At 48.8% G+C, this 14,114-nt stretch overlaps 1 protein-coding gene across 4 annotated transcripts in view; it reads left to right on the top strand.

Annotated features, from left to right (window-relative positions):
• The window catches only part of GATB (glutamyl-tRNA amidotransferase subunit B), a 97,386-nt gene that overhangs the window by 78,512 nt on the left and 4,760 nt on the right, over nt 1–14,114 (top strand). For 3 of the 4 annotated variants that reach the window (XM_027956240.2, XM_027956241.2, XM_042234934.1), the window contains one exon: nt 4,016–4,094. The exons of the other annotated variant lie outside the window; for it this stretch is intronic. In XM_027956240.2, coding sequence (XP_027812041.1) covers nt 4,016–4,094 — 79 coding nt within the window. The remainder of the gene's footprint in view (nt 1–4,015; nt 4,095–14,114) is intronic. 4 annotated transcript variants of the gene reach the window in all.

A 14,114-nucleotide genomic window follows, 5' to 3' on the forward strand; every position in this document is an offset into this window, starting at 1 on the left:
GAGCAGGAGCTTGGAGCAGACGTTAACCATTGAGCAACCTCAGCAGCTGGGCTAGCGTTTCCGAAGCCTGGAAGGGCAGTAGCTGCAAAGCTGGCAACAGCCTCATGATAACGCCAGGCAAGGGACACCAGAGATTGTGCTGGCTGGAACTCATTTTGCAAATGAGCATTCATTTTTAAAGACCTCTCAGAAGACTGGTGTTTAAAGGGTTCGACCAGAAAAGTATTAGTCGCTTAGTCATGTGTGACTCTTTGTGAGCCCATGGACTGTAACCCACCAGGCTTCTCTGTCCATGGTATTTTTCAGGCAGGAATATGGAGTGGATAGCCATTCCCTTCTCCAGGGGATCTTCTCAACCCAGGGATGGAAACCAGGTCTCCCGCGTTACAGGCAGATTGTTTACCATCTAAGCCACCAGGGAAGCTCAAAAAGAAAGTAAAAGTTGCTCCATCCTGTCTGACACTTTGCGAGCCCATGGACTGTAGCCCACCAGGCTCCTTTGTCTGTGGAATTCTCTAGGCAGGAAGACTGGAGTGGGTTGCCATGCCCTTCTCCAAGGCATCGTCCTAACCCAAGAATAGAACCATGGTCTCCTGCATTGCAGGCAGATTCTTTACTGTCTGAGCAACCACAAAAGTGCTTGTTGAACTTGGCCCTTACGCTATTTTGAGTATATAGCTCTTTTGGACGATAACTCCGTTAATATCAGGTTTGATTTAATTACGAAGGTGGAAACTACTGGTCCCCTGATGCAGCATTCCCTGGTAGAATGAGGCCAGTGTGGCTCTCCAGTTCATTCCAGCTGAGACCCTGAACCTGCAGGTCAGCTGTAGGCAGCAGCCCCCGAGGCCCTGGGAAACCAGTGAAGACTTTTGAGCCGAGGAGGGACTGATGCCAGCGGGAGGGTCAGTCCCAGTGTGACGTGCGGGGCCACGTCCAAGAAAGGGATGCAGGGGGCGGGAGCCTGTCTGTGTACAGCCTGTGAGCTGAGGGTGCTTGCCATCTCTCGCAGAAACCAAACCAGAAGCGTATGTGACGGGGACCCGGTGTGTCCCACAGAGCCTTAAGTATTTGGTCCCCGGCTCTTTCTGGAAGAAGTTCCCTGAGCCCTGGCTTCGGTGTGTTGTGTGGGGAGACGGGACCCTTGCGAGGTGGCTGACCGTGTTGGCAGGAGGACGCTGCCCTGAAAGCAGCGGCCGTTCTGGGGACAGACATGCTCCTCCTTTGCCAGGCGGAGGTGAAGGCAGAGGACGCAGAAACGCGCCCTGGCCACTCCTCGCTCGAGAATGCGGAGGCCCCAGGAGAAGGGGCTTTCCCAGGGGGTGAAGGTGGCCCAGAGGCGGGGTGCAGCAGTGTGGAGAAGCTCTTGTGTTTGGTAACAGGTGAGGGGAGGCGAATTTTTAGGGATAGAGTTGACATCCAGATGGCATGTGCTCAGGAGGGCAGACAGTAACCACTGATGCTCTGCACTGGTAAGAAATAAGGTAGGAAGCCAGGCAGAAGCGAGTGACGGCAAGATGACTCGGAGGCGTTTAAGATCGGGAAGATCTGAGCGCTCGTGAAGGCGTGGGATCAAAGCCGCAGGAGACAGGAGCCTGGCATCCGAGGAGGCTTTGTCGGAGCGCCAAGTGACAGGATCAGGAGCGTGGGCTTGAGGGGCTGTTAGGTGGAAGAGGAGGCAGAGGGCACCCTAGAAGATTCTGGGCCTTCCATCGGCTGGGGGCCTGATGATGTGGGAGGTGGGGGTCCTTGCTGAGAAGGAGCGTAGAAAGGAGGCTCTAGAGCAGCCGCTCGGGTTGGGGCACACCAGGCAGGGTGCTGGAAGTCAGCGGGATGAGCAGAAGGCCTGCTGAGCAGCGCCTGGGGGTCCAGGCCTCCCTGTCTCCCTCCACGAGCCTCCGAGTCGCACAGGCTTGGGCCTGAGCGAGCCTGCAGGTTGTGATGGGCAGCACATTCCACAGGAGCCACGGGGCTGTGGCTGTGTTGGGGTGTCTGCTTCCAGGATCCAGGCTGCAGACGGAGTTGTGATCCCGGAAGAGATCTAAGGGACCAGGTGAAGTTGGAAGGCTCAAAATGCCTCTCCCCTCCACCTCACAGGTGGGCTGGGCTGGGGATGGGAGACTAGCACACACGGCTTCTGTCTTTTGCGTTAGAGTTTTCTTTAGCGGAGACACACTTGTGGCCCAGAAACCAGCATGATCTGACGGCAGCCACTCAGTAGCGTGTGCTTCTGCCGTTATGTTCCAAGTCAGATGGTTTATTTATGTAACTGAGGAGGGGCCTTTGAGGATTAGGGTGACAGGTCCCAATCTTTGCCATCGTCTTTCTGGAGGTCAGCCCAGGCACAGCTGGAAAGAGTTGACACAGTCAGCGGCATCCTCTGCCTTCCCCTCCTTGTTGGGGAAGGAGTCCAAGAAACAGACACTGTTGACCGACTGTGGGTATAAAAGGGTGACTGAGAAATCCCAAGTCAGTGGAGATATTTTATAGTGAATTAAGGTCATTGGATGAAAGGCTAAGTATTTTAAGTTATGCTTGTTCTATTTCTGTGCTCCGCCATCCCCACATCCTTTATCACCAGCTCACATGGGAATGGGCACCCTTTCTGTGGAAGGCTCGAGAAATGTAGTTCAACCTCAGTGCTTATTATGGTCTACACAATAATTGGCCTTTATATCGACTAGGATGGTAGAACATCCAAGAAACCTGAATTTTTAAAGCAGCCTGGATTCTTTCTTACTTGTCAGTAAGGGTGGGAGGTTAGAGAAGAGGTATCTGTTGCTCTCCCAGCCCTTTCCGCCTTGTCCTGCTGAGATCTGATTAGGGGGTTTACAGCTGCCCCCGATACCAGACTCTCTCCAGGCCGCACATCCTCTAGGAGTTTCCTCTTCTCCGTTCTTTGGAATAAGCGGACACCGGCAGAACAGCGGGGGTCTCCGTGTCTAGTGTGAACGATGCTGTGAGGTCTCATGGTACCTGAGTTGGACCTGGTGAACTTGTGCTCGGTTGGCCTGGAGTTCCAAGAAGTATCCAAGAGCATAACAAAGAAATTAGCGTCGAGTGATGGGAGCTGAGACTTAAACAGAAGGTGTTGTCAAGTCTCGCTAAGCACTCCAGAAGCTTTCACTTGCGCAGTCACAGTAATGTGCTATTTATAAGGCATTTCAGTCTATTTAAAACTGGTGCCCTTGTGACCTCAGAGAGACAGCGTTTCATTAGCCTGGTTGCTGTGTGTGTTTAAAAGTAGCAAGACCATGTATTTTAAAATAAATAGTCTGTAATTCAGTGTTTCCACTAACCGAGGCACTCACCTCCCCCCACGGCTAATTGAATTGATGACACTTCACATGTCCGGTTGCCTCTTGGCCTTTTACATCATGGGCTCCTTGGAAATAAGTCACTTCCTGGAAGTGTAGGTATAATGGCTTCTGGACCCTGGTGTGTCCAGAAAGCTGTTGAGAGCCTGCAGGAGACCGCAGAGTGTGTGGGTGCCCATGCGGACACCGGAGGGTGTCACTGGCAGTCACTGCACCCCGAAAGGAGAACTCTTACAGTGAAAAAAGAATTTATACGCGCACAAAAACACTCCAAAAACCAGCTTGGTTAGCTGTTTTGTTTGAAGTAATTTTTAGGCTGAACTTTCAGTCGAAAATACTTAATTACTGGGTTTTTTTCTTTCTTTTTTCTCTTCTCACCACGGTTCGTGAATTTTGCAACCACCTCCTTTTCTTGACTAATTAAACTGAGCAGTTGTCTGTTGCTACAACTTCTGCCAAACAGCGGTTACTGTTGGGTAGTAAAATAAAGAAAAACAACAGTAGTCACAAAAACGTGTTCTAGCCTGAAATACAAAATAATAAATGACATGGGGCCCCGTTGGCCTGTTCCTGTCATTCCTGAGTGGGGATGTACTCGTTCAAACCTGCAGAGTCGCGGGCTTTGATCTCGAGTAACCGTCCGTGCGTATGCTGACAAAGGGAAGTGACACTTTTTTTCTCTCCTTTGGGGGTGCCAGTCCTGTCACACCCTCCGCCCTGGCTGAGCTGCTGGACCTGCTGGACAGGAAGGCCATCTCTTCGTCCGCAGCCAAGCAGGTAAGTCCACACCTCGTGAGGAGTCCTGCCACCCTGCAGGCCCAGTATGGGTTTTATGGGAAACTCCGCACTAAGTGAATTTCATCATGGAAATATTGTAATAAACACTTCTAAGTGCTGTTTGGGGGAGGGGGGTTGTTTTCGTTTCTTCGTTTGTTGCTTTGGTTTTAGAGGTAATGTCCTCAGCACTTTTTGTTGATGATTTGTTTATCATTTTTGGCTGTACTGGGTCTCTAGCTGCAGCGAGCGGGGGCTTCTCTTCATGGGAGCACAGGCTCTGGGCACATAGTTTCAGTAGTTGTGGCCCACAGGCTTAGGTGCCCCACGGCACGTGGGATCTTTCCACACCAGGGATCGAATCTGTGTCCCCTGCACTAGCAGGCGGGCTCTCTTTCTTTCAATCTATTTCTTTTTAATTGAGGGATAATTGCTTTACAGTGTCGTGTTGGTTTCTGCCATACATCAGCATGAATCAGCCATAGGTAAACGTATGTCTCCTCCCTCTTGAGCCTCCCCCCTCCCAACCCCATCCCACCCCTCTAGGTTGTCTGAAGCACCTCTAGAGCACCAGATTTGGTCTCCTTGCATCATACAGCAAATTTCCACCGGCTGCTTGTTCTCCATGTGGTGATAAATGTCTTTCAGGTCTGTTCTGCCAGACCATCCCGCCCTCTGCTCCCCGCACTGTGCCCACAGGCCTGTCTTCCGACCATCCCGCCCTCTGCTCCCCGCACTGTGCCCACAGGTCTGTCTTCAGATCGTCCCGCCCTCTGCTCCCCGCACTGTGCCCACAGGCCTGTTCCGCCTGACCATCCTGCCCTCTGCTCCCTGCACTGTGCCCACAGGCCTGTCTTCCGACCATCTTGCCCTCTGCTCCCCACACTGTGCCCACAGGCCTGTTCCCTGCGTCTGGATCTCCTTTGCCGCCCTGCAGATGGGCTCATCAGTACCGTCTTTCTAGATTTCACATGCGTGCCTTAATACACAGTGTCTGTTTGTCCTCTGTCTGACTTGCTTCACCGTGTGTAGCGGGCTCTGCAGTCATCTGCCTCATTAGAACTGACTCACGTTGGCTCCTCTTTATAGCTGAGTGGGACTCCTTTGTGTATCGGTGCCACGCCGTCTTTAATCGGGGCGCCTGTCAGCCAGTGCACATCTAGCGTCTGCGATGTGTCCATGTCCCGTCTGTTGGAAATCGTGCTGCAGTGAACATTGGGGTGCATGTGTTTTTAGAACTGTGGTTTTCTCAGAGTATATACTAGTTGTACAGTACGAAAAGGCAAAAAGACAGGACACTGAAAGATGAACTCCCCAGCTCGGTAGGTGCCCAGTATGCTACTGGAGATCAGTGGAGAAATAACTCCAGAAAGAATGAAGGGATGGAGCCAAAGCAAAAACAACACCCAGTTGTGGATGTGACTGGTGATAGAAGCAAGGTCCGATGCTGTAAAGGGCAATATTGCATAGGAACGTGGAATGTTACGTCCATGAATCGAGGCAAATTGGAAATGGTCAAACAGGAGATGGAAAGAGTGAATGTTGACATTCTAGGAATCAGCGAGCTAAAATGGACTGGAATGGGTGAATTTAACTCAGATGACCATTATATCTACTACTGCGGGCAGGAATCCCTTAAAAGAAATGGAGTAGCCATTGTGGTCAACAAAAGAGTCTGAAATGCAGTAGTTGGATGCAATCTCAAAATGACAGAATGGTCTCTGTTCGTTTCCAAGGCAAACCATTCAATATCCCGGTAATCCAAGTCTATGCCCCGACCAGTAACACTGAAGAAGCTGAAGTTGAATGGTTCTATGAAGACCTACAAGACCTTTTAGAACTAGCACCCCCAAAAAATGTCCTTTTCATTATAGGGGACTAGAATGCAAAAGTAGGAAGTCAAGAAACACCTGGAGTAACAGGCAATTTTGGCAAATTTGGCCTTGGAGTACAGAATGAAGCAGGGCAAAGGCTAATAGAGTTATGCCAGAAGAACACGCTGGTCATAACAAATACCCTCTTCCAACAACACAAGAGAAGACTCTGCACATGGACATCACCAGATGGCCAACACCAAAATCTGATTATATTCTTTGCAGCCAAAGATGAAGAAGCTCTATACAGTCAACAAAAACAAGACCGGGAGCCGACTGTGGCTCAGATCATGAACTCCTTATTGCCAAATTCAAACTTAAATTGAAGAAAGTCGGGAAAACCACTAGACCATTCAGGTATGACTTAAATCAAATCCCTAGCGATTATACGGAGAAGGCAATGGCACCCCACTCCAGTACTCTTGCCTAGACAATCCCATGGACGGAGGAGCCTGGTAGGCTGCAGTCCATGGGGTCGCTAAGAGTCAGACACGACTGAGCGACTTCACTTTCACTTTTCACTTTCATGCATTGGAGAAGGAAATGGCAACTCACTCCAGTGTTCTTGCCTGGAGAATCCCAGGGACAGGGGAGCCTGGTGGGCTGCCGTCTGTGGGTTCGCACAGAGTTGAACATGACTGAAGCGACTCAGCAGCAGCAGCAGCAGCAGCAGTGATTATACAGTAGAAGTGAGAACTAGACTTAAGGGACTAGATCTGATAGACAGAGTGCCTGATGAACTATGAACGGAGGTTCGTGACATTGTGACAGGAGACAGGGATCAAGACCATTCCCAAGAAAAGGAAATGCAAAAAAGCAAAATGGCTGTCTGAGGAGGCCTTACAAATAGCTGAAAAAAAGAAGAGAAGCCAAAAGCAAAGGAGAAAAGGAAAGATATACCCATTTGAATGCAGAGTTCAAAGAATAGCAAGGAGAGATAAGAAAGCCTTCCTCAGTGATCAGTGCAAAGAAATAGAGGAAAACAATAGAATGGGAAAGACTAGAGATCTCTTCAAGAAAATTAGAGATACCAAGGGAACATTTCATACATAGATGGGCTCAATAAAGGACAGAAATCATATGGACCTAACAGAAGCAGAAGATATTAAGAAGAGGTGACCAGAATACACAGAACAACTATACAAAAAAGATCTTCACGACCCAGATAATCACAATGGTGTAATCACTCACCTAGAGCCAGACATCCTGGAATGTAAAGTCAGGTGGGCCTTAGGAAGCATCACTACAAGCAAAGCTTAGTGGAGGTGATGGAATTCCAGTTGAGCTATTTCAAATCCTGAAAGATGATGCTGTGAAAGTGCTGCACTCGATATGCCAGCAAATTTGGAAAACTCAGCAGTGGCCACAGGACTGGAAAAGGTCAGTTTTCATGTCAATCCCAAAGAAAGTGAAAGTGAAGTCACTCAGTTGTGTCCGACTCTCTGCAACCCCATGGACTGTAGCCTACCATGCTCCTCCATCCATGGGATTTTCCAGGCAAGAGTACTGGAGTGGGGTGCCATTGCCTTCTCCAGAGCATCTTCCCAACCCAGGGATGGAACCTGGGTCTCCCACATTGTAGGCAGAGGCTTTACCATCTGAGCCACCAGGGAAATCCCAAAGAAAAGCAATGCCAAAGAATGTTCAAGTTCAGTTCAGTTCAGTCACTCAGTTGTGTCCGACTCTTTGTGACCCCATGAATTGCAGCACGCCAGGCCTCCCTGTCCATCACCAACTCCCAGAGTTCACTCAGACTCATGTCCATCGAGTCCGTGATGCCATCCAGCCATCTCATCCTCTGTCATCCCCTTCTCCTGCCCCCAATCCCTCCCAGCATCAGAGTCTTTTCCAATGAGTCACCTCTTTGCATGAGGTGGCCAAAGTACTGGAGTTTCAGCTTTAGCATCATTCCTCCAAAGACCACCCAGGACTAATCTCCTTTAGAATGGACTGGTTGGATCTCCTTGCAGTCCAAAGGACTCTCAGGAGTCTTCTCCAACACCACAGTTCAAAAGCATCAATTCTTTGGTGCTCAGCGTTCTTCACAGTCCAACTCTCACATCCATACATGACTACTGGAAAAACCATAGCCTTGACTAGATGGACCTTAGTCGGCAAAGTAATGTCTCTGCTTTTGAATATGCTATCTAGGTTGGTCATAACTTTCCTTCCAAGGAGTAAGCATCTTTTAATTTCATGGCTGCAATCACCATCTGCAGTGATTTTGGAGCCCAAAAAATAAAGTCTGACACCGTTTCCATTGTTTCCCCATCTATTTCCCATGAAATGATGGGACCAGGTGCCATGATCTTCGTTTTCTGAATGTTGAGCTTTAAGCCAACTTTTTCATTCTCCTCTTTCACTTTCATCAAGAGGCTTTTTAGTTCCTACCGCACAATTGCACTCATCTCACAAGCTAGTAAAGTAATGCTCAAAATTCTCCAAGCCAGGCTTCCACAATACATGAACTGTGAAATTCCAGATGTTCAAGCTGGTTTCAGAAAAGTCAGAGGAACTCGAGGTCAGATTGCCATCATCCGCTGGATCATCAAAAAAACAAGAGAGTTCCAGAAAAGCATCTATTTCTGCTTTATTGACTATGCCAAAGCCTTTGACTGTGTGGATCACAATAAACTGTGGAAAATTCTGAAAGAGATGGGAATTCCAGACCACCTGACCTGCCTCTTGAGAAATCTGTATGCAGGTCAGGAAGCAACAAATTAGAACTGGATATGGAACAACAGACTGGTTCCAAATAGGAAAAGGAGGACATCAAGGCTGTATATTGTCACCCTGCTTATTTAACTTATATGCAGAGTACATCATGAGAAACGCTGGGCTGGAAGAAGCACAAACTGGAATCAAGATTGCCGGGAGAAATATCAATAACCTCAGATGACACCACCCTTATGGCAGGAAGTGAAGAAGGACTAAACAGCCTCTTGATGAAGGTGAAAGAGGAGAGTGGAAAAAGTTGGCTTAAAGCTCAACATTCAGAAAACAAAGATTCTGGCATCTGGTCCCATCACTTCATGGGAAATAGATGGGGAAACAGTAGAAGCAATGGCTGACTTTATTTTGGGGGGCCCCAAATCACTGCAGATGGTGACTGCAGCCATGAAATTAAAAGACGCTTACTCCTTGGAAGAAAAATTATGACCAGCCTAGACAGCATATTCAAAAGCAGAGACATTACTTCTCCAACAAAAGTCCATCTAGTCAAGGCTATGGTTTTCCAGTAGTCATGTATGGATGTGAGAGTTGGACTGTGAAGAAAGCCGAGCACCAAAGAATTGATGCTTTTGAACTGTGGTGTTGGAGAAGACTCTTGAGAGTCCCTTGGACTGCAAGGAGATCCAACCAGTCCAGCCTAAAGGAGTCCATTGGAAGGACTGATGCTGAAGCTGAAACTCCAATACTTTGGCCACCTGATGCGAAGAGCTGACTCATTAGAAAGACCCTGATGCTGGGAAAGATTGAGGGCAGGAGGAGAAGGGGACCACAGATGATGAGATGCTTGGATTGCTCACCATCTCAATGGACATGAGTCTGAGTGAGCTCTGGGAGTTGGTGATGGACAGGGAGGCCTGGCGTGCTGCAGTTCATTGGGTTGCAAAGAGTCGGACGCAACTGGGCGACTGAACTGACCTGAACTGATACTAGTAGTGGGATTGCTGGGTCATATGGTAGTTTGCTTCCTAATTTTTGAAGGATTCTCCATACTGTTCTCCATAGTGACTGTATCAGTTTGCATTCCTACCAACAGTTGGCAAGAGGGCTCCCTTTTCTCCACACCCTCTGCAGCACTTACTGTCTGTAGACTTTTTGATGGTGGCTGTTCTCGCTGGTGTGAGATGACACCTCATTTTAGCTTTGATTTACATTCTCTGGTAATAAATGATGTTGAGCATTTTTCATGTGTTTATGAGCCACCTGTATGTCTTCTTTGGAGGAATGTCTGTTTAGGTCTTCTGCCCATTTTTGGATTGGGTTGTTTGTTTTCTGTTATTGAGCTACATGAGCTGCTTTATATTTTGGAGATTAATCTTTTGTCCATTGCCTCATTTGCAGTTATTTTCTCCCATTCTGAAGGTTGTCTCTTCATGTTGTTTAGGATTCCTTTGGGCAGCAGGACTTTTAACCGCTGGACCACCAGGGAAGTGTCTAAGTGCTATTTTTAGAGAAGTTGCTAAGTGCTGTTTTTATACTGAGAGGTAGAAACACTTTATGTAGCAAATGAAATAAAGCCTATCCCATGTACGACACAGGTAACTTGCTTCTCATCTTTGTTAACCAGAGAGAGTAGTTGTTTGGCTTTGCCTGGAATGTTTCCCAAACATGTGTTCATATGAGAGGTGGGGCCTTGCAGCTCCTGGGGGCTTGGATGGTGCGTGTCCCCTGTGCCCGGGGTGGCCAGCACCGTTCCCCGGCCCTCCTCCCCCTCTCCCGTCCTCCACAGCCTCCCACCCAGGACCAGGGCTCACATGGTTACCCCTGAAAGTCAGTCTTCCTGCAAGAAGGGTGAGGTCAGACAGACCACTTCCCACTACATAGATCAAAGTTTATATACATGCCTAATGTGTGAAGACCCAGAAAAAAATAGCCTCACTGTCAGAGGAGGCCTTCTGCCTCATCTTCACACCCGCCGGACAGTCTCAGGTAGGCCCGACGTTCCTGGAACTCAGAAAACGCTTACAGATAAGCACCCAGAAGGATAAAGCACCACGGTGCCTGCCTGATCTCAACTTCAGATCTCACAGCTGTCAAGCGCTTCAGCCAGAAACTTAGTGTTATTTTAATGGCACCTTTTGCATCTAATATTTATACACGTCCTCAGTAGTGGCAGGTTACAAAGGGAGGCTTTGGAAAAGCTCCTGCTTTGGGCTAATTACAAGGCACCATGGAGCATACACCCCGCTCTGTACTGTGAAACCAGGGACAGGAACTAATAAAGACTCTGTTTACCCACCACCAAGAGAGGCTGTCAAGTACAGGAACCGTGACACATTTAGGGCAGGCTTTTGGTTGCCTGGATGTCAGAGGAATACAAGTGTTTATGACAGTGCTAGGCAGTAGCAGAAAGAGCAGATGGCCTGAGGGCAGAAAGAAACTATATATACATGTAAGAGCAGATGAATTGTAGCGTTTGAAACCGAAGAGAGAAAGACCTGCCCCTTCCCACTCCACCTGCGCCAGTGAGGAAAGCCAGGTGCAGTGACTGTGAGTTTCGGAGGACAGAGCTGGGGACTGCAGGGGGTGCTGACAGCTGGGGTCAGATACAGATAGAGACATTTTTGGATTCTGTTGGCTTCTGGTGTGTTTAAAGGAGGTAGGGGTGGATCCTGGCTTCTGTGAGGCAACCACAGAATCAAAATTAAAGTCTGATTGGCAAGGCAGTCAGTGTGTGTCGCGTGAGGGGCTCTCCCTTACGCACTTGCCTTGGGGGGTTTGCCTTTTCATTGCTGTACTTTACGGTTTTAAAAAAATTACCAATTTTTCTGGTGGGAAAAATGGTGTTCTTTTTCATTATAAAGAATTTAAGTAATGCAGAAAAATATAAAGATTTTCCAATTCTACCACCTTAAATTAACTACTGTTAGTATTGGGTGAACGTCGTCGTCCCAGGCAGATTTCCATGCAGAGAGACCATTGGAAGGATGGATGATGGGATGTGCAGATGGTGGGTTAAAAAAAAATAAGACTTTTGAAAATGAGAGGTTTCGTGTACTGTTCCTCGGTCCTGTTTGTTTGTTCTTCGTTGTGTTGGGTCTTCCTTGCTGCGCGTGGCTGTCTTTCGTTGCGGAGCACAGGGTCAGCTGCCCTGCAGCATGTGGGAGCTTCCCTTCCCAGGGATGGAGCCCACGGCCCCTGCGTCGGCAAGCAGATTCCCAACACTGGACCTCTAGGGAAGTCCAACTTTATTTTTGAAGAGGTGTGCAGTTCATTGATGGTTTTTAGTCTAGTCGCAAGGATGGATAACCATCCCCACTGCCTAATTTCAGAAGATTTTCATCACCCCCAAAACAACCCCTGTGCCCAGTCTGCAGTCTCTCCCCATTAACCCCTCACTCTAGGCAATTACAGATCTGCTCTCTGGATTTTCCTGTTCTGGACATGTAAGGAGAATGGACTCTTACAGTATACGTATGACCTCTGGTGTCTGGCTTTCACCCAGTATGATGTTTTCCAAACCATCTACGTCGCGTCCGTACTTCATGCCTTTCTTAGGTTTTTAACAAATGTTTACTTTTATTTACTATCTGGCTGCGCCAAGTCTTAGGGAAATTTAGTTGTGGCAGGAGGGATCGAATTCCCTGACCAGGGACCTTACCCAGGCCTCCTCCCTTGGGCACACAGTCTTGGCCACTGGGCCGCCAGGAAGGTCGCTCCGTGCCTTTTTATGACTGAAGAGTATTCCATTGCGTGGACAGAACCACATTTGTCTGCCTCAGCTGGCAGATGCTTGTATTGTTTCCCACTGGGGCTCTTTTAAATAATGCTGTGAACACGCGTGTACAGATTTGATTGGTACACGTCTTCAAATTTCTTGGGGCTATACCTACAGGATTGGACTCTCTGGGTCACGTGGTAATTGTATGTTTCACACCTTGAGGACCTGCCAGACCGTTTTCCGACGGGCCGCCCCTTTTCACAGTCCGGTCAGCAGCGTGGGACGATTGCAGTCCCTCCACGCCCCCAGCAGCAGTTGTAACTGTCCTCTGACTAGTTATCCTTCCCAGTAGGTGTAAAGCAGTAGCTCAGGGTGGGTTTGATTTGCATTTGCCTTTTGACTAATTACATCAAGCGTCTTTTTGTGTCTTATTTTTATAGAGTACTATAAAATGTGTTAACATTTTACAGTGGAAAAATGTGTTACAATTAATTTTTACTGAATTTAACAGAGGAATCCAAGGAGGCCTTAGGTTTTAGAAAGCCTGTGAGGCAGAAAGACTCTGGTCCCGCGGGTTATTGGATAACAGAGTTGGATTGGGTAACTAGGAGACGGGGGAAAAAGTTGACTCAGGATGACTCCTCAGAATGACAGATAAGCAGAAGGAATCATCCTGCCTTGAAAATATTCTGAACTCCGAAGACTCCCACTTTATGTCGAATTTATTATTAATCCATCTTGCCACCTGGCTCTCCCTTCCATCATCACCCATTATTTTTGTCCCTGACACATTCTACTGCCCCTTCCCCCCAGGTGCCCCAACAGTGCTTCTAAGACTTAACAAACCTCATCTGCTTAGTTCCCTGGGCACAGAACAGTTAGGAGGGCAACAGAAACTCAAAGGTTATTTATCGCCCTGAGCAACTTCCTGGTAGCTGCAGACAAAAGCGCCTGGGCTCTCCTCTCACAGGATCCATGTCCGTCTACTGACGGAGCCCCTGTCTCTTCTCCCTGCCAAGGACAGGGCCCACCAAACCCCCACCTGCAGAGCCACAAGCCCGCTGCGGCTGGCAGACCAAGGTCCCGAGCCTCCGGGGACTCAGCGGCCCTCAGTGTCGTATAGGCTGCCGGCCAGCCAGGCCCCGAGAGCAACCACCCCAGATGCCCGCTGTCTCCACCATGCGAGCCTGAAGAAGGTGCATGTGGCCCGCTGTCCCCCAGGGATCGTCTCCTTAGCACGCCGTGTAAGCAGTTTCCACTTGTCTTCTCAGAGGTCTGCTTTTAAACAAATCACCAGAAACCTTTTAATGCAGAAAATGTTACGTTGTGCAGTAAAACTTTCAAATGATTTGATGTCTCTTTCTCCCTTTTTGGTGGGTCAGTTCTTTGGATGTTTTCATGGGCCTGTTTCTCTTAGAGGCCTGGATTGATGTCTGGAAGAAAGACCTTTGATGATGCTTACCTCTGCCTAGAGGGGCACTCTCTCTGTCTTGTCTGTCTCCGCGCCGCCCCCCCCCCCCCCCCCCCCCCCCTGACCCTGGAAGCCCCAAACAGGCGGGGCGGGCCAGGGGGCTGTGTGCTCTCCTGTCCTTCCCCTGCAGATCCTTTAAAGATACAGTCGGGTGGTAGTTAGAAGGCTGTGTGCGTGACCTGCAGGAACTGAAGGCTGAGTTTGTGCCCCATGTGTCAGAGCCAGCTCTGGTGGGCAGGGTGTGCTCAGAGTCCCCAGCTTACATTCCCCACTCTGCTGGTAGGAAC

Source organism: Ovis aries, chromosome 17 (assembly GCF_016772045.2).
Source record: "Ovis aries strain OAR_USU_Benz2616 breed Rambouillet chromosome 17, ARS-UI_Ramb_v3.0, whole genome shotgun sequence".
NCBI lineage: Eukaryota > Metazoa > Chordata > Mammalia > Artiodactyla > Bovidae > Ovis > Ovis aries.